This window comes from Oreochromis aureus, linkage group 16, assembly GCF_013358895.1.
Source record: "Oreochromis aureus strain Israel breed Guangdong linkage group 16, ZZ_aureus, whole genome shotgun sequence".
Classification (NCBI taxonomy): domain Eukaryota; kingdom Metazoa; phylum Chordata; class Actinopteri; order Cichliformes; family Cichlidae; genus Oreochromis; species Oreochromis aureus.
In genome coordinates, this window is record NC_052957.1 from 12,446,269 (window position 1) to 12,471,058 (window position 24,790).

General features: G+C 40.4%; 1 protein-coding gene across 2 annotated transcripts in view; it reads left to right on the forward strand.

Annotated features, from left to right (window-relative positions):
* Positions 1–24,790, forward strand: part of LOC116311981 (E3 ubiquitin-protein ligase SH3RF3) — a 113,345-nt gene that overhangs the window by 81,669 nt on the left and 6,886 nt on the right. For both annotated transcript variants that reach the window (XM_039599973.1, XM_031729226.2), the window contains exons 4-9: positions 3,120–3,428; positions 4,006–4,121; positions 7,592–7,762; positions 11,979–12,259; positions 16,153–16,478; positions 23,652–24,010. In XM_039599973.1, coding sequence (XP_039455907.1) covers positions 3,120–3,428; positions 4,006–4,121; positions 7,592–7,762; positions 11,979–12,259; positions 16,153–16,478; positions 23,652–24,010 — 1,562 coding nt within the window. The remainder of the gene's footprint in view (positions 1–3,119; positions 3,429–4,005; positions 4,122–7,591; positions 7,763–11,978; positions 12,260–16,152; positions 16,479–23,651; positions 24,011–24,790) is intronic.

A 24,790-nucleotide genomic window follows, 5' to 3' on the forward strand; every position in this document is an offset into this window, starting at 1 on the left:
GTAACTGGAGACATTTTGGGACTTCCTTTGTTTTGGTCTGCTTTTGTTGTGGAGAGCTTTTTCCACTTTTATGTATCCCTGCAGCAAAAGGAAGTTGGCACATGTCTACCACCAGTTCTCTGTGTGTGTGTCTGTGTGTGTGCTTGTGCTAGTACATGCAAGTGTCCTGCTGGCTTACCCTTTTCGCAGTGCAGATATCAGCTCATCAGCTCGAGTCTCAGTATTACCCCTAGAGAGGAACCAACTCTCCAAAAGGCACACATTATAGTTAGCTCAACACATAATAGATGACCTTGGAGATTTCATTCAGCCAAAAGCACCAAATGAAGAACTGCGCCTATCAAAACTTCGCTCTCGTTTCTCTGACTCTGTCACTTTCACTCAAAAACACGGGCACACACACACCTACACACACCCTCTGTCATTTACTGCACCATTGTCAGTGGAAAAGCTGAAAATGTATGTGTGTCTGTGTATCCGTCCAGTTGTTGCATTCACAGACAGTAACTGGAATGTGTTTGTGTAAGTCACTTAGTGAAAGTGTTGGATGAATTCCTGACTGTGTGTGTGTGTGTGTCCTCTAGTCAACCTCATGAGAGCAAACTGAGTTATATCTGCAGCATCAATCCATCATACTCATTAGCATATGATTTGGCTTTGATTAGCATATCTATTAATATGGAAATGCAACATCACCAACACTGAACCCAGACAGGGCGGCCCTGTACACACTTTGTCTGTCTGAGTCTCTCTCTCCGACACACACACACTTATATACCACACATATCTCTCCAGGGGTTGCTGAGGGAATTTGTTGGAGGATGCCAAAGTTGATGATGTCTGTTAATGTATTAGATGTGTTAGCTTATATGTCATCTCTCTGTTCAGACGTTTATTGTTAGAAACTCACTGCTTCATAGATATTTCTAAGCCCAGCTGTATTTTTCAAAGTTATAAATATTCAGTCTGCTTTGATGACTAGAATTCAAGAGTTAAAATTGAAAGGAGTTGTTCCTTTGGTCTTGTTCTGTGCCAAGTTATACCTTAATTTGGCATGAAGTCCCGATGAACTACATGCACATGTACATTGTTTCCTTGGCATGCTTGCAGGCTGCACAGCATGTAACAAAGGGCTGCCATTGGCCTGCAGGCAGCACTTTAAAGACCCTTGCTTTACACTGAAGAAAAATGTGAAGAGGAAATGACTTTCACTGAGGTAACAAAAGTGAAATACTCAGGTCCTAATGTGCATATAGTATTTATGTAAAAGCTGCAGGGTTTCTGTCTGAGTGAGGCGAAGGGAGGTTGAATTGCAAGCAACAGATACTTCAGTAACAAAGAGAAGCAGCGTAAGCACCGGAGTAAGAAGAATTAATGAGCGGCAGGTTCTTGTAATGATTGCTTGGATGACTAATTGGATTGTACAAGGAACGTGTGACAGTAAAACAACTTCACTGCCAGCTTAAACTACCTCAGAGCTCCATAATGGTCAAAAAATACTAATTGTTCCTTTCAGTAATCCCATTTGCGATCAAATATGTGCTCACGTCCACAGAAAACACAATCAGATTAGTTCATATAGGGGTTTTTCCAACGCTTGGTAAGTATTACAGATAATAACATAACATAATTCAATTTCTATGGAACACTCATTCTCATATTTTCACTACTTTTTTACGTCGATAAACACATTTTGCTCCTTCCGTGATAATATGATACATACTGAGTACAGTATGAAATGGCAATGATCAGGACTACACCATGAAACTTCTTGTTGCGGGTCAGTGCCTGACCAAAAGTAATCAACATAGATTAAAAATACAGAGGTGCTTTTACCTCCTATACTGGTGCTTTTTCCCAGCACAGTGATCCATAATTTAGACATCTAATACATGTATTATGTAGTGTATTGCATGTGTAACTGTTATAAATCAGGATTTAATAAGTAAAATAAATTATCAGCTGTAAGGGAACCTGGAATTTGATACTTTGCACTAGTAATTTATTGGCTTATTTTAAAAAAAAATTATTTTCCTTCTTTACCTCAACAAAATGATGCATCTTCTCCTCTGCCAGTAAATCACACTGTCTGTAAACATACCAAAACCTGCACCGATTGTGTGAGCTCTGTTACCTTAAAGTAGGTGTTTCTTCCTCAAGTTCTGGTTGAAAAAACTGAATAAATAAAATCGTCACATTATTAAAATCCAGAGCTCTGACCAGATGTTAGAGTCACAGAGCCAACCTTTTTTTTAATCACCCAGTTAATGAGGTTTTGGATTCATTAATTTTGCCATGTCTGAAAAGGATGTTTTACCAAAACAAAACAAAAAAGGTATTTACAAAAGAGTGCAGTGTCAAGATCGTGTGTAAGAGGTGGAAACTCTGGGGTTTTTGCCACTAACCATGTTGCATACGTATTTCTGGGAATTCCTCTCTCAAGGTGCAAATTATAGGGAGGATAATATTTAAATCAATAGTGCAAAGTAAGTGATTTACTGTGCCATTTGCGGCACATAATTTCCTGCTAATTGTGCCAATATTTAACACCAAAAAGCAGCATGTCTCATTTTTTGTGCTTTATATTGAAATGAGCCGACTGCACCTGTGTTTAGAAAACAACACAGCTTTTGTAAATCACCCATATAGCTAACGACACCTATGAGCGCTATTTGGAGATTGCCCCCACACTCTGCAGGTCAGTGCCCTGTTTAGTAAATCAAGCTGATTGTGTCTTCCCAAAAAAAACCTGTTTTGCCTGGAAATACTCTGTAAATAAACCTTTGAAATGTACAAGACCATCTAGTGAGGAGAAAAGGAGTAAACTCTGGCAAGCAAAGTGAATGCTCACCTTTCTGTGGGTTATTTGAGTATCTGTGTGTTTGAGCTACTGTCAGAGTGTTACACAGAGGGAGTCTCACCAGACCTGCTGTTGTAAGTGATGATTCTTGTGCTGCTGGTTTGAAAAGCTGCCAGCAAGAACAAGCAGCAAGAGAGCCACACAAACACACTTGAATGTACTGGAGATGTACTTGAACCACTCAGGTCTGAAATCGAACACCTGAACGTCTCTCTCTCATAGTTCCCTCCCCCTCTCCTCTCCTCTGCTCTCCTCGCAGTTAAATGAAACAGCAAAGCAGTTGATGGAGATTGACAAGCCTATACCAGCTAATGCACCGGGTCCGAGCTCTGAGCCGGCCCCGTTGGGCCCCTGCTCTCCCGGGCCCTCCCCAAGTGCGTCCCCGTCTAATGGAAACGGCTCTGGCCATCGGAGAGGCGAAGGAAAGAAGAACGCCAAGAAGCGCCATTCGTTTACCGCTCTATCCGTCAGCCAGAGGGCCGCCCAGCTCAACAACAGACACAGCATGGAGATCTCCCACCCAGTCCTCATCAGCTCCTCTGACCCCAGAGCGGCTGCACGCATCCAGGTGCATGCGAACGCTGTGATGTACACAGACCCCAGCAGATCTTTTATATGAGGGAAAATCAGTTTGTTTGAGCATAAAGAAATACTTGATTAGATGTAAAGTGGCCCCATTATATACAAGTACTATGCTTGTTTTGTATTTAAAAAGTGTATAGGGAAAATCACTTGGATTTTTTGTGCACTTTCTAGTTAAACACCAGTCAACAAATACCTTGCTTGACATGTAATATATCTGCAGGGAACTAATATCAGCCAGTGTATTGCCCCTGCTGATTCCTTGGTTTCACCTCTAAGGCATTGCTTGCATTTCACAAACCAGAGTTCACTTCAGTCACTCTGTTACTCTAGATTTAATAACTTATTCCCCAATCACCTACCCATCCAGTTCCATGTAAATAAAATCATTCCTCTTATTTACAGCTTTTCACTAGAGACGCATTGCTCTTGCAAATACTGCCTCTGGTTGTATTTATACATGGGTTCAGTTTGTATTCTGTGAATAATACCCAGCGTGTATACTGTAAATCTGCATGTGGGTTGTAGGCATTTTCATTGTATATCTTTCTGCATTTCTTTAGGATGCCTCTCCCCCGGGTCCCTCTCCCTCCTCGGCAGGGGTACTGGTGCCCCCCAAAGTGGCATCCATAACCTCTGAGCTGCTGGCCCATGCCAAGGTTCAGCTCCCACTCAACATGTGAGTATGGCTCAGTGCTGTGAGTTCACCCAGCTGTGACTTTCTTTTCTTTTTTTCCCACCTGCCCATTCTGTTTATCACAGCATACGTGCGACTCAGATCCAAGCTTGATTTCACAAGCCGCCTGTTGGCAGCGTTAAAAATATTTCCTTTGTTGTGCTCTGAGATATTGGCCGTGTTCCACCACCTCTGCAGCCACATTCGCTCCTCCACTGGTCAATGATGAAATTCTCCCCAGAAAGGAAAATTGCACCTCTGTTATGCTATTTCCTCACTTGTGCGATGCTTACGTCAGTGTTTCGTAACAAGGCTCTTAACAGCATTTTACTGTACATGTTTCATGTTATTTCATTAGGATGACCATGTCAAGAGGGATGAGACACACAAAAAAGATTTCTGTCATAAAAATTATGACATAAAAAGTGAGACTATGATTATCACACTAACACTTCATACATTGCAACATAAAAAGAGGTGTTATGGATTAGGACAGTGGTTCCCAAAGTGTGGGGCCCGCCCCCTAGGGGGGGCGCAGAGCTATTGCAGGGGGGGCGCGGCATGAAAAGGGGAAAAAAAACAAAAACAACGCTTGGACAATGCTAGCACGGGGCGCCCACACAAACGCAAAGCAGGAGATGAAGCAATGCTGAATATGTTTCCAAACCAACTTCATTCTAAGCCAAAGACTAGAAAATATGGTGAGGCATATCTTCCCTTTGGCTTCACCTGCACAAGTGCTGAGGTAGGTCTCCCTGCAGAATTAGTTTTCCCTGCATCGGGAGCAGCGCTGGGCTGTTCAAATCACGGACAAACAGTATCCCACAGTTGTTTATGTTTTGAACCCATTTTGTAGAGGTTTTTTTTTGAAAAATGTATTGATAGCAATGTTGAACATTATTACACAGGAAAAAAACAACTACATGTAAAATAATTACACCGTGATGCCTCTGCCTTTCTAAATGCAGGGACAGTAATGGCCTGTATATGTAAGCGTGTAAAACCTGCAGAGTCAGATTAACAGTATTTTGTCTCTATCTGCCATTCTGCAATTCATCTCATGTAAACAATAACGTGGCGCACAGTGTGACGTGAAAAAGGCACATACCTTTGACATTGCGTGACGAACTCTGTATTCCTCGTCCACACGTAAACGCAAAAAAAAGGAGTTTTAAAAAATCTCCGTTCTCGGTGATTCGATACGCCGTTTACATGTGCCCGAAACAGCTGCGCGTTCAAAAATACCCGTGTAGGTGCGGACGGAGCGTAAAAGAGTTGGTAGTTTATTTTCTTACTACCTGCAATTTATTGCAGATTATTTGTATTTGCTTAATTGTTTAATAAATGTTTGAGGTCTGAAATAAACCGCAATGGAGCAAAATATGGGTTTGCGTGGTTGAAGGATGTGTTTGTGCGTGTGCGTGCGCGCGTGCGTGCACGGGGGTGGGGGCGCGAACATTTTCTTGTTAAACAAGGGGCCCAGCAAAAAGTTTGGGAACCACTGGATTAGGATGTGCATGATAAAGTAATTTATTGCTGCAGTTGGAGACCTTATCTTTACACAAACACACAAAGACTACATTGAATCCTTTGGAACGTTTATGTGGTCAACAGTCCCGGGGAAGTGCCACTGCTAACCTAGTTTTACCACATAACTAACCTACAAACAAATTAACTAGGAAAATAAAGGTCTCTTCAAGGTGAGCGTGTGCTTGTTCTCTTGTGCTTCCATTGTTGCATGGACCAATTTTGAGAGTGAGACCTTGAGGGTGTGGATATTTTTGGAAAGTGAGGACACCTGCTTAGTCTGCGCGCCATACAAGGTTAGGATTAGAACTATGGTATAATAACAATGGACAAACATTAATGAAACTCAGTATTCTTTCAAATTACAAAAAGATAATAGCGTTATTTTTTCAGGGTGAAAAAAGAGATTTGCAATAGTTTGAACTTCTAAAGCTTTTGGCTCGAACAGAAAAACTGACTATTTAGTGTAAACCACAGCAAAAGTGTTTACTTTGGTATAACTTTTAAAGTGTTTGGGAATTGGGACATTTCGGGGTTTGTTTCTTTTATTGTATTATTTTGTAGGATTTATTTGTATCTGTTTGTTTGTTTTATTATTACTATAAATCATTCTTCAAACAAATAACAAAGATATTGTGTTAAAAAAGAAACCCATACATTTGTGCCAAGAACAACATTACACCAGTGAAGGTCTTCACTTGTATAGAAGTAGAAGTTCGCGTGTGTGTATGTGTGTGTGTGTGCGTTGGTCTGTGTGTGTGCTGTTTACTATTAACCGGTGTCCTTCCTGCAGGATGTGAGCCAAATACAGCAACATTGTCAGATTTAATAATATCACCTTCCAAGTAGTAGGTGCACACTCAGACGTGCGCCTCTCTCTCTCTCACACACACACACACACACGCACACAAACACACACACAATATGCACACGTGCGTCCGGAGTGGGTTCATCCTACTGATGAGGTCGGACGTTTTCATCTTGACCTGGCAACTGTTCCTGTTGCCATGGGGAGACCGGAGACAGTCCCCACATCTGTTACCATGGAAACGGGAAGGCAGCATATATAGTACTTGTTTACTCTCTGGTATTATCGTCTTCTGTTGGAGTCTGGCACCACACAACTATGAGTGCACTCCATCACCGGTACCGGATATCGTGTATATGTAGTAGTTGTGGAACCCACAAAACTCAATATACAGGCACATTTAGGACAATTCAAAATACTACACTGATCAATAAATGTGTGTGTAAACACATAAACCAAGACACGTATGGCAAAGTGTACCATTCACCTCTAGTGGTCACATGGGTCCTTCAGACAGAAAAAAGTGTAGTTCTGTAAAAATAGGAAGTATGTTACGTCTTAGATATGATGCAAAAAATTTATGTTTTCTTTTTTTAACAATGTTTTTCTTGTCCTGTAGTTCAAATTATTGTCATAACAGGAACTTGTATGAAGCTATTGTAAGATCTGTCTAATTATTTAGTACTCAACAACTGTACAACTGCATTACAGAATTCATTCTTAGACACATTAGTGGATACGTAAAGGTAAAACATTATAGGGCTGTACATGTATAGATTTATTTGCAGTGTTAGGGTGATAATCATAGTCTCACTTAAACCAGTTATTAATAGTTGGCAACTGTTCACGTTTGCAGTCCCACTCCTTCCCTCTATTTCTAAAGGAAACAGTCATACACAGACATGAAATATACAGCGAAAACAGGTGATTTATAGTGGAAGGACCAAACAGCACTGCTTTATTAAAAGATTCAATATCTTCTGTTCGCTCGGAGTAATCCACATGCATGCTTTAAGAAGAAGATGTCCAGTGGGAGTTTATAATTAGGTGAACAGTTGTTCAAGATTTCCTTTAGACTTAAATGTTTTTATTATATGACTCGCTTTTTGCAATACGGCGTGTCACTTTTCTCTCTCAGATACCTGGCATTATATGCCTATAAACCCCAGAAGGCTGACGAGCTGGAGCTTAGAAAAGGGGAGATGTATCGGGTGACAGAGAAGTGTCAAGACGGATGGTTCAAAGGCACGTCACTGAGAACTGCTGCCTCTGGCGTCTTCCCAGGAAACTATGTCACTCCTGTGTCCAGGTAAGTGAGAGCGGAAAGTACTGCATGCATGTGGTTAAATAGTGAAACTACACCCTTATCCTGAAAAATTGTACAAGGTAAAAAAAAATACTACCGCTGCATGAACACTTGGCAACTTACTTATGCAATGACAGATTTTGTTGAGATGTGTCCATCCATCCACTTGTCTGCTGTGGTAAAACTACAGTGTTCTGAAGACAGATAACAGAGATACTTTGCCCCGGGTGTTCTTACCTTGTTGTTTGAGGTAGACTAAATAAACTGGGACCCCACACTGAGCATTTTTACTTCATTACCAAAGCTGAAAAGCAAAACAGTAAAGTGAAATGAAATGGTTGTCACATCGAGACTTGATGCTCACCCTTGTGTCCATTTATATTTTCTCTTCCTGCTGAGTGGAAAATCCATTTGAAGTCTAGCCTTTATTAAGGCAAGGCTTTCAGCTTCTGTGACTGAAGTAAAAGGCTGGCAATAAAAGTATCTTATGCTGTGCTACATCAACTTCACTTTCATCAATTTAATAGAGCCTATAATCTTTTCTAAATCCACATTACAAAGAGCTGCATACAAGACAACAATTACTTAACAAGCAGATTTTATGACAGCATAAAGTTTATAGTGCACTTGTGGGTTCAACATATTGGTAAAACTGGTCATTTACCTGGTGATGGCTTGTTTTCACAAACATTCACATACGTTTGATTTTTGAATTAATCTTAGTCATGCTGTGGCTTAAAGAAGTAATAAAGGTACAATTAAAGCACCTTAGCTTTTAGAGAATTCCATCAGCTCTTATTATGACTGCCAATCATATCAAGGTTATAGCTGCGGTGATGAAGCTTAGAGTACAGTTAACCTCCTTCACCGAAGATGGACAAATAAGTTCAACTGAATTTCTCCACAGTATGAGCAAATTTTTAATCTCGTTATGCCCTGTTGAAGCCTTTTTGCCCTGTTATTTTTTTAATGTACCCAGCATTGCAATCAAATCAGACGCACACCCTAATTTTGTCCTCTCACAAAGGCAATGCGAATGGTAGCATCACCATAGTTGTTGTAATTTACTGTGTAATTTTTTTGCAGTCATTACTTAGTTGCAGACTGAAATGTGCAATTTGCCCGGTATTATGCCATGGCAATTGCACATGTGTTTCTCTGCGCTCAGGGTGCCTCTCGTCACAAAGGCACACCCAAAACGGTAATTTTGGGGGGCTTTAGTTGGAGAAAGGTGCAATCTGTGCATATTATCTCCAACGTGGCTACAAAAACCACAAAAATGATTCGGTCAAGCCAGCACATTTACCAGAAGTATGATCTGGGAAGCCATTGCTAGGAGGGGAACTGTATATTGCTGTGAAGACAAGAAGAAACAAAGTGTCGTTATGTTTGATTGCAAAAATGTCTTAATCTTAATCTAATCCATTCTTAATCAGTTCATTGAAATTATATGTTGTTACATGAGGATTAAATTAAATACATCATAAAATTTAACCAGTCCGACACTACTGGCTCTGCCGTTCTTGTGTTTGGCTTCCACAGCCTCACTGTAGATCATTGCGACTGTCGTCATTATTATAATTACCATCCTCGTCGTTACTTAGTAGTACAGCTACTTCTCGTAGCTGTCCAAAACAAATAAACCAGTAAAAAATGGTGTGCTGAAATATTTTGCAACTTAATTACCCTCATTATTCCCATATGCATGAAAACGTTTTCAGTTGCTTTATATCTCATCTGTATTCCGCTCCATGATGCAGTCAAGAAAAAGGAGAGAAGAAAATGAAAGCAAGGCACAGTTACAGTAATGGAAGAAAAGAGAGCCAAAAAAATGAGAGAGAGGAAGGTAATGAGAAGCTGGAGAGCATGATGAGGCTATGCAGGATAAACAGGGAAAGCGAATGGAGGGAAGCAAAATGTGAGAGGAGAAGAAAATGGTTGAAAGGGAATAGAATGGGGTTGACAAAGGAAAAGGTGAAGAAGGGCGTGAATTATGGAAAGAAATTCAAACAGAAGATGGCTGAAAGAGAAATTGACAGAGTGAGGAGGAGGAGCAGGAGAGAGAAGAAGGAAGAGAAAGCAAAAGGAAATGATACAAAGACATGAAACGGGTGCAAAAACAGCAGGTGTCCTTCTCCAGTGGATATGAATGGCTGCTTCACATTTTGCAATTATGCAATCCCAAGAAGAGAGAAAGACAGGATGGGCGAGTAATCAAATGAGAGGCAATTTGTTATTTTTACGCAAGCATACTCTCTCCCTCTCTGCCTTCCTCCCTCCTTACACCCCCCACCCCCCTTTGTCTGCAGTGCAGCTCAGAAATTTCTCAGTATGATAATGAGAAGCTGCCAAAGATATGCACACACAAACACACTGACTTGATCAAACACATAAATGCATGTTTATTCTAGAGCTACACAGGTGGCCCATACCGGCAATTTTAAATTTCACTTTGAATATTTGCATATTTTGTTGTGGAATTCATTATCCTGGTTAATGCAAACCGTGAGTATACATAACAAATGCATGTGATTAAACATAAGACTCCCCAGAAGCCTTCTGATTGTTGTGTTGCCGGATTAATTTCCGATCTTGAACTCATACTGGGGGAAAAAATATCCTCTTTTGTATGAAATCTTCAAACTTACTCATATGGGCCAAAGAGACCTGCTGCAAACCCATGAGTTAAACCCAGCACACATTATAAGCAGCTAAATTTAGTGTGTCAAAGAAACAGTGGATAACTTTGCAGTTTCTTTTGGCAAAAACACACACAGGGAGAGAAAGCCATAACTCTGTATGTGTCTGACGGGAAGTCGATGGGCAACCATAAGTGTGTGAATACCGCTGCGTCAATAATGTTCAGCTCACTGTTCTGCCATTCAGCACTCTGCAGACAGAAACATGAGCAGTCTGCAATGCCATATATGTTACAGCAGGACACTTTCTCGTGCTGATCCGCCGGTCAGATAATAGTACCGGAATTTTTCAGTTTGACAGAGGGTAATAGTACTGACAGAGAAGCTTGCAAATTTTATTATGGATTCAGTACTGGCTCATAATTAACATTTAACATAACTCCTGATGAGTTTATTGTCTCGGTCGCTTATTAAGTATGATATGATGTTTGTTTTTTCAGTTATATTCCCCATTGTGCTACGGTCCCACTAGGGAAAGCAGTGGTTAGAGACCGCAGCATGACTAAATTACTGTGACCGCGTGCAATGAACTTACAGTCTTGTTGCCTTTGAAATGGTTGCTTCAAAGAAAGGGACCAGGTCTGCAACCACTTGTAGCCAGCTGCTGTCTTTAAAGTGACTTTGATACAATAAGGTTGTGATAAAACTGCATTCACTATCAATCTGCTACCAGTCTATCACTTTAAATCTGAATGGGATCACATTTGCATTTGAATGCAGTTTTTTTTCTGATAATATGGCAATTAACTGTGATAAATTAGTGAAAAAGGCAAACCTGTGATCTGTTAACTAGTTGCATTCATCGTTCACCAGAAGGCCAGAATTAGTTGCCAGAGTTGCTGCAGGTTGGTAAGGACTGGGGTAGCCATTTTTAAAGACTTATCCCTCATTTTTTTCTGTTTTTACTTTAAATATGGCTAACTTACAATGCAAACACCATGCTGTGTTAAAGAAGACTACAGATAGAGACCATAAAAAGGATGTTAACTAAACTAATATGTCATTGGGTAAATCTGTCCAATCAGATTTTCCATTGCAATGGTAGTATGTTTAGGGCACTTCCACGCTGGCTTTACTTTTCAGACCAGAAGCTATCTCCATCTTATTTTTATACAGTCAGTGCATCTTGGATTGTAAAGCTACTTTCTCAAGTCAAGTTTATTTATACAGAAAGCTTTGAAACAGCTGGAGTTGACCACATTAAAGTGATGTTTTCAAGCTCCGATTTGCTACTTAGCATTAAATGGGTATTTAAGTTACTGAGCAAATAAACAGAAGAGGACTGTCAGGGGCCAGTGGTACATAAAATTTCAAGGCAATATGTTCAACAGTTTTTACTCTAAACCACTGAAATGAATCTTAATGTAGCACTAGAAGAAAAGTCACTGAATTGACAGAGACTGATGTTTTCAGAGCAGTAAATGTTAATGGGTCACTAGTACAGTAGAAAGCAGCTGTGATTAAATGATAAAGTCAATTTAATAAAAAGTCTATATCGCTTTCACCTTTTTTCTTTGAAGGGCTCCATTTGGAGTTGGTGCTACTCGGAGCTCGTGTTTGTCCAGCCCAGGAGGAGGAGGAAGTGGCTGCAGTCAGGTGGCAAGTAAAATCTCAGACCCCTCGTCTCCAGGATCCCCGGGGCCCTCTTCGTCCCGTCCTGGCACCCCACTGGTAAACTCAGCCAACGCTCTTAACAGCATCAGTCCCGCCTCTTCGCCACAAACTGCCGCCGCCCAGCTGAAAAACTGCCTGCGCTCCAGCCAGCATACGGTCAACCAAGCACGCACCTCAATGCAGCTGGGTGAGCAGAAACATTTTAAATCTGTATGTTTATACTTGGTCAAAAGTTTTGTACAAGTTTTCCTCTTGTGAGAAAAAATGTACTAATTGGGTTTTAATGTACTAAATGCAAATATAACAATTAAAGTAGACTATCTTATCTGTTTTCTTGTGCTTTTGTTAGCTTGCCATAATGACAAGAGCTGTTCTATTCTATTCTATTCTATTCTAAACCACCTTTCTTCATTATGGAACAATTTATAAGCCAGAAAAAGGTCTATATACAGCAGAGAAGAGAGCATAACAGTGTAGTTCCCCTTCAGCCTGCCAGGCCAGGTTAAGGCTACTGCATCCAGGTGGGATGTTGTGACACAGAGAAAAAGTCATTCTTTTTCAGTTACCTAGAGTATCACATAGATGTATTGCTTTAATCGCATGTTTATTTTTTTTTAGTGCAGGGTAACAGCAAAGGAGATCCTGAAAAATATCATGCGTGGGTTTTTGTAATATGCTTTAAAAACTGTCCTTTGCAGCATTACAGATTTCAGGCTAATAGGACTGTTAGTTTCAAGTTCAGAGTTAGCAAAAAGCAAAGGTTTGACTTATGACAAACTAACAAACTGACACAGGCAGTATGTTCTATGATCGGTAAAAGATTTTACTTTGATGAGAAATCAGTTATTCCGAAATTGACGTATACTTCTGAGAAACAAAGAATAAGGTTTTCTGCAGTAGAAGGGGAAACATTAAAGCCTCTTGAAATGACAGATGACTGAATCTTTGCTGCAAAGAAGTATTCAGTAAAAAGAAATCATACGGGGATGTGCAGTATTTTTACAGTTTTAATGTGCTTCAGTAAAACTGCTCAGCAGGAGCAGAGTCCAGATCATTTGGGGTGCTATAGCATTGTTGCCCCGTAGTCTTTGATTACAGAATAATGGAATATTGAACAGTCATTAATTCAAGTAGCTACCATATGCAGTTTTACAAGTAACCTCTTTAATCTTCAGCTTCTTCCATGTTGTTAGTCATGTGCTGTTTGTTTTTGGCAGCAGCTAAATAAAAGCAAACAAGAAAAATGTGCCTAAATAAATGAAACCCAGTTAGTAGTGTTCACATAGACAAAGTATCCAAAGGTATGTGCACGCTTGGCTTTTAAAGTATATTGTGCTGGCAAGCAGTTGTGCACTAATGATGAACAGAGTGGACATATCCACCCAGGTTTTCCCAAACCAGACAGAGAAAAAACACTGATTTAACAGCTGGTGAATTTTTTATTAGTCAACATGATAACCAAGGTTTCTTTTTATAACCCTGCTTCACTTTAATAGATTCATAAAATATCCTCATCATCTTTATTAGGTACACCTTGCTAGTACTAGGCTGGTTCCCCCTTTGCCTTTAGAACGAACTAAATTCTTCGTGGCATAGCTTCAACAAGCTGAGATTTTGGTCCACATTGACATGAAAGCATCACACACTTGCTGCAGATTTGTCGACTGGACAGACGTTGTGTGAATCTCCTGTTTCACCCTGTCTCAAAGTGCTCTATTGGATTGACACATTGTGTCTGGAGATGTCATTTGAGTACAGTTAACTCGTTGTCATGTTCAAGAAATCCATTTGAAATTATGTAAGCTCTGTGACGTGGCACATTATCCTGCTGAAAGCAGCCAATCAGAAGATGGGTACGCTGTGATCACAAAAGGAGGGACATGTCAGTCCTAGTAGTCTGTGGGGTTTGAATGATGCTCTTCTCTGGTCTTTTTCTTGAAAGTATTCTGTTTCAAGGTTTGCCATGTTGTGCCTTCTGAGATGCTCTTCTGTATACCTTGGTTGGAACCTGTAGTTAGTTGAGTTACTGTTGCTATCCTGTCCTCTTGAAGCCATCTGGTCTTGCTCATCTGATCTCTGCCACCTGCAAAGTATTTTCAAAGAACTACCGCTCACTGGATAGTTTCTCTCAGGGAGTTTGGCACCAAGAGGTATGTCAGGTTCAGAGTCTCTTAAATCACCTTTCTTCCCCATTTGGATGTTCAGTTTGAACTTCATCAGGTTGTTTTTGCCACGTCTACAAGCCTAAATGCACTGAGTTGCCTGCACCTGATTGGCAGATTAGATATTTGCATTAACAAGCAGCTAAATAGGTATACCTAATAAAATGGCCCAGAGGGTATGTTGTGGGGTAAATATAATGCATTTCCAACAGGCTTATGGTGTCTATATCTGCAGCATGTTGATTGCAACTGGTTGGAGTCCTCGGCAAAGCAGGAAAACTTAAATATAATTGCAGTACAGTTAAGGTTAGACACTAAAACATTTTTGTTACATTTAGAAAAAACTTATGATTATGAGACATTATTTAATGTGTATCATACACATACACTCAATCACTGCATTTTACACCATAAACCTTCAGGAATAACATTAAACATGGGAGTTTATGTTCAGAGAGGCTGTACAAGAACACATTGTACCTCAGCTGGATAATTTAGCACAATGTCAGTGTTACTACATGCACTGACACATAAAGACACTGCACTTATGCACACAACACAGAGACATTTCTAAGCACTCTGATCATGCAGTGTTACTGCTTTTGCCAGAAGCACCCTTACACACAGTTCCCAGAAACACACACACACACACAGCAGTGTCCATACAAGGTCTCGATCACATCAGCCTTGTTCTCTCTTTGAATCTTTGCTTTCTCCCTTTGAGAAAATAATGGTGAGTGTTTCATTTGGGAAGCTAAAGAGTACACACTGTGAGGAGACAGCCAAGAATAACACACATACACACACGAGCACTCCCACGTACATACGTACACACAAGTGAACACACAGCTGAATGACATCACTGTGCTTTTTGTTTTATGGAGGCGTAATGACAGAGCTTCTCCTTTCGCTCAGTTTTTCTCTCCCTCTCTTGCGCTCCCTCTCACATATATGCACACACAAACGCACGCACGCACGCACACGAACATGCACACACACGCATCTGTTCTCAATTACAAAATAAAGTATGCGCATAGCTCTGGCATTTTGTGGTTTTTCACATGACCAGTACACCTCTCTGTGGATTTCTGCCTCTGTTCTGCAGTGTAGAAGAGCAGGTGGCTAGCAACCATGAGTATGTGTCCATTTGTACGCACGCATGCATACACGAACACACAAACACACTCACATGCTTGCCTGAATGTTGTCGTGGATTTGTATATTTGTGCACTTTTGTTCTCACGAGAACCAAGTGTTCCTTATTTCAACTAACAGCTTAACTCAGGTCGTCTCAGGCAGCTTTTGTTTCTGCAGGGATGTAGTTTAAAGTTTCGTATGTTTAGTATGATCTTGCCTAATTTCCTACATTATGAATTTCATTAATATAATTATAAATGCATGAAGTAATACATTATAATGACTATTATCTTAACTGCTGGACAAGTTGGTTTCTTCTTGCAGACTTCTCATGTAGGAACTAAAGTGGTGACAACTTCTTTGCATATTTGCACCACCATGGGTGTTGACAATCAGCTGACTGTACTGCTTCTATGTTTTCTATCCTGTGCAAATTGCACCAGAGCCTTGGACACAATAGTGTATGAAGTAATTTAGTGTTAGCCAGTATATGAGGAGTATCAGGAGACAGAGGGTTGAGGTAGCACGGGTACAATTTTAACAAGCTAAGATGACTTTGAAAGTAATAATGATGCTAACTGCTTACAGATACAGGCAGACCTATTATTTCCGAGACACAATTTTAAAACCAGCCCTCTCCTCCAATATTAAGTGATTATTCAGTGAGACTCAATGTCAAACCACTGATTTGTTCCCTCCAGGGCCAAATACCGAGCGACGGCTGCAGTCAGTGAAGACCTCTCATTTATACTAATCCACACTGCATCTTTGTGTCTTCCAGTCCACAGTCCCTCTGCTGGAAGCCCGGAACGCCCCACGGTGGCCATATCTCCCCTGCGTTCTCAGAGCTCCTCCCCGTCGCGCTGCCCTGGCCAATCGGGTCGTCCTCTCTCCATGGTGTCTCCGGGACCCAGCTTAGGGCCCTCGCCCCTCTCTTCCCCGGCTTCGCGCCCCATCCTCCCCCTCTCCTCCCCTCTCTCCTGCCTCACGCCTCCGAACGTGTCCGCGGTGCTCCTCAACGGCGAGTCGGCCAGTCCACTGCATCCGCCATCGCCGGGCCCCTCACACACCCCAGCACAAGGCGTCCTCGCGCCCAAAGCAGAGAAGGTGAGGCTCATTCTCGCTGATAATTCTGAAGACACTTTGCAGCAGAAAGCAAATATTATTAGCTTGCTTCAATATTTGTCTTTTTGTACAAACATTTGCCATCAGATTTTGAAAAAAAAGTATTGGATTTTGTGAAATTACAGCAACAAGGACTTTTCCTCTAATGGAATAATTGGATGTCTTACATTACGATATGGCTTTCATTATTTTCTTCACATATATAATCACAAAACTGAACTGTTTTTGTGGGAATTAGGTTCTATGAGAAATGAAAGTCAAACCTCTTAATCATAAAATAACTATAAATGACTGTATTTATATCCAGGGCAAGAATATTTCATATCTGTGGACATGAACACAGAAAAATATACCAGAATTACCAAAATTATTAATGAAAATATTCACACAATCGTTTTTCAGAGCTAGAAATTCAACATGGCAAAACTCATCTGTCAGTTTGTGTCTTTTGCCTGCACCTAAATTCCCTCATTTCAGACCGCCCAGCTCTTCTCATTTACACGGATAGTAACTGAGGGAACAAGTAATTGGTGCCACTTGTACTTTTATGTCTCCAGACATTATACTCCTCCTATTAATACTCATCACATATAGTTTAATTAATGTTCACACCACGCGAGGAGAAAATGTGTTTTGTCTTTCACCTTTCACAGTTAAGTAGGTGTGAAATCTGTGCTGTGTATGTCCTCCTCTTCCTCGGTAAGTGTCATTCACCCAGGCAGCTGGCACAAACGCTGAGTGCCATCCTATATGTTATAAGAACCGCAGCGTTAAAGCTGTGGATGTTAAGTCGGGCTGCCTTGACAGTGAGGGATGGCACCGAAAGCTCACATCTGTCTCAGCTCCATTTGCTTCACTGTTGGCTTCACTGTCTGGGACAGCTAATCTAACTACATGGCTAGCTGACAAACAGCTCATTGACTATGGAACAGCAGGCAGAGGCCTTGTTGACACTGTCACACTCATAGATGAAATGCCTCTCATTTTTTGTTAGGAGTTTGTGTTCCACACACTAATAAATATATTGCAACTACGTGTAATTCATTAAAATGGCTATTTATGACATCCTTTATTTCATTATGATTTTAAATAATGCTGCCTTTTATCACAAAAATTGCACACACTATGGTCTTCTCTTAACAACTTAAACAATTTACAGTTTTCTTAGGGGGCCTGGAGCCTATCCCAGCTGATATAGGGCCAGAGGCACAGTAGAACCTAGACAGATAGCTAAAATGACAACTACACTTTAACACCCACGTCTACGGTCAGTTTAGAATCACCATTTGATAAACAAGCACAACTCCCTGTGCACACATGGGTACAGGTACAGACCCAAGCTCACCGCTGCACCACATTCCTAAAATCATGTATTTGGAGGGTTTAAGAAGATTTTTCTCAGCTTTTAACTGATCACCTGGCTTATACATCCTCTGTGAGCTGTGATGCTCTGCCCAAAACAGCCTCTCAGTATGGATTTTTCTGTAGTTGTAACATCCATTTATCATCCACTAAATGCTGCTCCAAAAGTCTTGTTCCCTGATTAAAATTTCAGAGGAAAGCCAGATAATTCTTCTTCTTTTTTTCCAGGCATAGAGGCTCATTACAACAAAATTAATATTGGTTAAAAAACTGGGTATTGACATCTTTTGTCCCATTATATGACACTATCCTTTTGCACTTGGCTCGTTCGCGGTTGCATCGGCACAGCTGAAACATCAGGTATGAAATCAGTGGCGGTGAGGCTGCACAGACTTTGTTACAGAGGAAATGATGAAGCAGCTATGATAACTCTCTGCCAGATGCAGTTTAGGGTAATCTCTGTTCGACACACTGTCTAGAGCGCAAGCCAGCATTACAGACGCATATCACGCCGGACACTGAAATGCATTTGTACACCACTTCCAAGAAGCCTGCCCTCACAGACCAACCGCCAAGAAAAAGGCTGTCAGAAGTGATTGCAGGAGGTCTGAAAATGCCTTGAAACACTTGGAGATTGATTGCAAAACAGTCTCACATTTAGCTGTATAGTGGTGTCATTAAATCATGTTGGAACCCTGATCCCAGAGGCTCTTTTGTCCTTAAAGCGACAGCTGTGACTACGGAAAACAAGGACATCAAACTAAATATGGAGACGTATGAATATGAAGGAGATGTTCATTCTTAAAATTTCCTGGTTAATCTTTCTCAATTTTTCTTCTTTCTTTTTTTAAACCTAAGCAGAGTGTTGAGCGTGGGTGAGTAAAATGGCAGCGTAATTAGCTCTGTGGGTGGACAGAAAGTGGCATCCAGTGCATTACTCCTATCAACCCCGATCTCCATGGTGCCTACTCTTAAAAGTGAAGTTAAAAACCCTGTGACTTTAACACAGCTTTCTCAAATTTAAAGTGTAAGACAAGTTCACTCGCACACGAGCATCAACGGTATTTATTTACATACTGTGCAAATCACAGGCTGCTTGGACGGCAGATTCACAAGCCGATTAAATGCGAGTAGCTGCTGCCCCCTCGTGGTTCATTTTGGAAGAACACCAGGGGCTCGACACACTCGTGTAAACAGACGCACACACAGATGAGCGCACACACTCGCAGGAGGCAGATTAAGCCTTTAAGCCAGCAGATGAAAGAAGAGAGGGAGTGATTATTCACTTTTTGTGCCATTTCACTCCCGCCTCCCTCCCTCTATCTCTCTGCCTGAACCTCTCTGTTCTCTCTATCCTGCCCCCTGTATTTCTTTCCCACCCACTGTTGACCTTCTTCTTTTTCTCCCTAGTTTCTGTCCACGTCTCTACCTCTTTCACATTTTGACTTCTTTTCCTTTCTTCCTCCGCCCTTCCATTCTTCTTCTATCTTTTTAATCTTTATTTTTTCCCCTCGTTCTCCCAAATTAGATTCCAGACAATCTGCATTTGCATGAAAAGGAAGAAAATCTGTGTTGCCGTGCAACATCTTATGCGTGTATATTTCAGTACCATGCCAGAGTACACTCGAGACAGCTGTATGTTATCCAGACAGCGAGCACTTTTATATTTAAAGAAGGCTGGGAAATAAAGAAAGGTGAGCAGTATTTTTTAGGCATCTAGCAAGAAAAAAACATATGTCTTTATTTAGAGGAATGCACATCTCTAAAGCGCTGCTTCTCTGAGTGTAGGAGCAGGTTATGCGGTTCATTTTCTGTAGTGGCTCTGCTGAGTCAAAGTGTTTTACAGCCTCTCCTAATGCTTTCCCAAGCACTTTTTTCTTACCATCCCACCTCCATAATAAGTTTGATCATTAGGACGGAATTATTATTGGTCTTCTGTTTTGTTTTGCTTGATTTTATCAGTTATTTTAATACAGTTATCATCGAAACACTTAATCATCACTAATGGAATTTGGTTGTTCAAGATGTAATAATTGAATTTATCTGAGGGTTGCAGCTCAGGATTATTTATAATTTTGACCACAGCAAAATGTTCCTGGTGTGGACCTCCTGGTCGATGGGGCCGTTCTTGTGTGGAATTTGCGTGTTCTCACTGGGCCTGCTTTATTCCCGCAAGGCCTCTGCAGATGCACGTTACTTTAACTGATGGTTCTAAATTGGCCATAAATGGTGATGTTAGAGGTGGTCTGAAAACACATCCAGGGTATACACCACCTTTTTTTAACCTTTTTTTGCTAATGATAGCCCCCTTTGACCCTAGGTTGAATAAGTTGTTGAGTGGATGAATACTCTGCTGGTTGTTTTCAGAGTTAATGGACTCAGAAACTCCTGTAAACCCCCCTTAGAGAGCAGTTTTAAAGGTTAGCATGTTCGACCCTGTTTAGATTTAAGTTTAAACAATGACATGCTCTACACGTTTACTTTCACAAAAGGAACAGAGTTTAATTTACAGACTGACACAGGAAGCCATTTACACCTGAACAAATGACCTTTTTAAACTGTCCAAATTAAGTTATTGACCAGTCAAAGTAGGTGTATTTCATGCAGGAAACAAACAAGCCAAGCTGAACAAAGTTTTGACATAAATGCCTTTTTAACTAGTATTTTTGCTTGTTCGTTTCTTCGCTTGAGCACACATTTCAATGCAGTTTTGCGCTCATTAGTTATAATTAGTAAGAAGAAGTAATCCTCCGAAAGTGTTGTGTTCTGGCTATTTCTCTGTGACAGATCATTACTCTTATCGCCCTCCATAGTTAATGACGACTTCTAGTTTTCGGAACTTCATGCAGAACAGGCTGCTTTTCCTTCAAGCCTGGTTCAGTAGACGACAGTATTACAGAGCCATCTGCAAAGGCTTGCAAATTTACTGTGACAGCTGGGCAGAACTATCACAAGGGCCAGTGAGCAGTGGTGGCTGGCAGTAGACAAAGAAAATATATAGACAGCGATATCTTAAATTTGAATTACATAGAAGTGTAGTCCCCCTAAAGTAACATGATTAGTTTGGTTTGTCTGTTTTTGTTTGTCTGCTTGTTTACAGGATTTGCTCTGGATCTCAAACTGTTTTAGCAATTTTTGGGAGGACTCTTTTTTTTAACATTTGTTCATTATTTTTGCATTGAAAGATGGTAAAGTTGGACATATGTCCACAGATCGTCTTCTTCTTCTTATCCAAGGACTCAGTTCATGTCCTTTGTCAACAAAAATTTTTAGTTTTACTTATTCCAGTCTGGAACTGCTCTTGTTTCTGATGTCATTATAGCTTATTGTTAATATCGTGATTATTATTATGTCAAGGTAAGTTCAGTTCAATTTCAGTAACAGGCTGCACAATATCTAATCAGCTGTACATTATAGCATGCTCAATAGCTTATGTAGAGTGTAGAGAACTCATTTGAGTTGGAATAAAAGTGATGAAAAATAACTTGAAACCTCATGAATAACTTTTGAAAAAGTGACTTTTTTCTTAGAATTGAATTTCAATGTCACTTTTTTTGTAGTTTCAGTCTAAGCACAAAGAATACATCTTTGTGTGACTTGCTGTAAAAGCTGAGAGTTCACGTGTACTGAAAGCAAAAAACAGAGCAAAGAAAGGAGGGTCAAAAGCTATGAAAGTAAACCTTTGTCTGGTGTTTCATAATTTTAAAGAATTAAATGGTATTACGCATATAATTAGAAGAATGTAGCACAATACTAGAGAGAAGTGGCACCTTATACATTTTGCATGTGTAAGTTAGAGTTTTTATATACTGGTATGTAGAAGATACTAAACCTTTTTAAATGAGCTTGAATTCTCATATTAGAATTCAGTGTTAGAAAAAAAAGGTGTAGGTATGGCCCAAGCGAGTAAATGCCAGATTATATATATATATGTATATATATATATATATATATATATATATATATATATATATATATAGATAGATAGATAGATAGATAGATAGATAGAGATATATAGATATATATACGTAAAAAGATGATGATGATTGATCCAGCAACCAAAATAGGTGAGACAGAGGTAGAGCCAATATGAATTCTCTGTGTGTGTCTCCAAAACAGCTGAAATCATGCTCAGACATGCTTACTATTGATTCGTGTCATCATGATTAAGGGTGTGAAATCACAGCGAGCTGTATGAGCTGAATGGACAGTATTGCCCAGCACGTCCGTGATCAATCACGATGAAGCCTGTATGAAAAAGCATGAATCTGCCTTCACAGACACCATTAAGAAACGCTTGCTCTATAATCAATACACCATAGTCAGCTGCATGTGTAATCAGCTTGAAGACCACATACCCAACCACTTTCCTCAGTTAGCACTCAGTGTAACACAGGCATTCACACTGTGAACACAGATTTCTTAAAAATCTCACATATCTACTGGTTGTCATGAGTGTAAGGCATGCTAATGCAGGAGAGAAGACTCAAGCTGCGTTTTCAATGTATTCCAGAACTATAACTAAATGTTTTACTTACACAAAATACTTTGTGGTGCTAAAAATTACAATTATAAAAACTTAACAGTAATATTAGTTAGAATGATGGTAGTTTTATTTTTGGCTTACTGTCACTGGGACACCTGTAAAACTATCAGTCAGAGCTTGGTAGTCTGGTACAGTTGTGCTCAGAGGTTACACTCATCATGGCCATGGTCATTTGAGGCTTTTAATCATTTCTTTGAACTGTTTTTTTTCCAGGAGGGAATAATTGTAGATCATACAGCTTTGATTACTTTGAAAAACAAGAATTTGGGGGCACAATTTTTTTTATTTATTATGGATATTATCTAATCCACATAGGGTAAAAGGTATACATAGAGGTTCAAATATATACATACATGCTCTTAAATCATTTAATAAGCGGTGACGTTGGTTAGGATGCTGACGGACAACCCAGGAACCACGAAGGCTCAAGCCTGCCATGAACAGGAGACTGCTGGTGTATGAATATATTTGAGCCTGTGTAGATTGGAGTGGATCCAAAATAGTTACATCTAAACTTTAAAATTCCAAGTTGTATGCTGTACAGTCATTCCTCTTTGGAAAAAGAATGGTTCAAAGAATTCATTAAAAGCCATGACATCATGCCCATGTAAACTTGTATCTAAACTTTTGACCACACTTGCAATCTTAGCTTTGCCTTGAATTTAAGTATTTAGTTACACTAAATATTGTAATTGGAATATTTTGATAGATACTCTTCTTTGCTTTCTTACCACAAGTTAGATGAGAAAACTAATATTGTGTTCAATTAAGCATACATACATGAAACAGGCAAAACCAGCTAAACTGTCCAAATTCAGAACTCTAAATCTCACTATTAGTACAATTCTTAACTTGCTTCATAACTTATAAATGTAAAGTCAGTCGGTTGTGGCTTTTTGTGTGAACTTGACTGTCACTGCACACAAGTACTGGGTGGATGAATGAAGGAATGAAATGTAATCAATCATCCACCAATCAACAATCTCTATTGTTTTCTGTATTTCTCCATGTTATAATGTATTTGTGCACAATGTTATTTAGTTATAGGAAACAAACAATACCCTCTTGACCTGTTGTTTTCCAACATCACTTTTATTACTCTCTTATCAAGAAAGGCCTTCCGAAATATATCTTTATATAGGAAAACGATGACCCTTACTAGCTCTGAGTTATTTGTTTTCTTGTTCCTCCCTTATTCTATCCCTCCATCCTCCCCTCCATCTTTTTCTTCATGCCTCTGTTTTCAGAAGGAGAGGAAAGCAGGAGGTTTATTAAAACTCTTATCGGGCGCCGCAGCAAAGAAGAAACCTCGCTCACCCCCATCCTCCCCACCCACCCATGACCCCACTGGTCAAGGCGCCGTGGCTACCGACCCCGTGCACCACCATCACCACCACGCCCGCTCAGGTTCCTGTCCGATGGCGTCGCAAGGACGAGCCGGTTCCTGTCCAATCGAGAGCGACATGGCGGGGGCAATTGGGCTGGAGCCTCTGCACAGAAAGTCCGGTTCCCTGGATACCAACTTCCCCATGTCACCCCCGGCAACACGTGCTGGCAATGCTCTGATGGTCCTCCGACCTGAACCCAAACCCCTGTCTAGAGAGAGGTGGGCACACAGACACATGAAAACACACGCGCACACTTAAACACTACAGTCTGTACACACCTGCTGTTACAAGCTTAACATTTGTATGTTTGAGAGAGTGGTTTGGATTGGATGTTTGGATGAGAGAGTGGAGTAATAAATTATCAGTCGATAAAAGTAAGCCTGGTTCTCAAGCTGAATCCATAGTTTGTATAGACACAGACATCAAAAACTCTGCAGAAGACACCAATACCACCAACTTGATTGAGAGAGGGATCAAGTAACAGGCAGATGCTCAAACTCTTTGAGCGCCTGTCACTTAAAGCAGCCACATGCCCAAAATTCACCACCTCTGCAGTTTTCATGAAAAGGAATATTGGCTCTAAAGACAAAAACCTTTTTTTTTTTTGCACCAGACTTTGAATATGTTAAATTCTGCTGTGTATCCGGGCATTTTAACATGTGGATTATTTGGTTTTAATGCCAGCCTTCAAGGAGTGTTTGGCACTTCCATGTTGGCTTTATTTTCCAGCCCTGGAGGTTGCCGCTTGATAAACACAGATAAACAAACACGCTTGCAGGCCGAGGTGATGCTTTTATGAACTTGGCTCAAGCACAAGTTTATTGTCACTGTGCAGAACAAGGCTGCAGGCGATGCAATATTCCTCAAACAAATCCGTTATATTGTTTCTCTCCAGAGTGATTAAAAAGTTAGACAAGGTAATATTTGGATATGTGCGAGCGCAGAACACTGACAATATCGTAAATACTGTGAGTAAACCAACGCTCTGACCAGTTGGA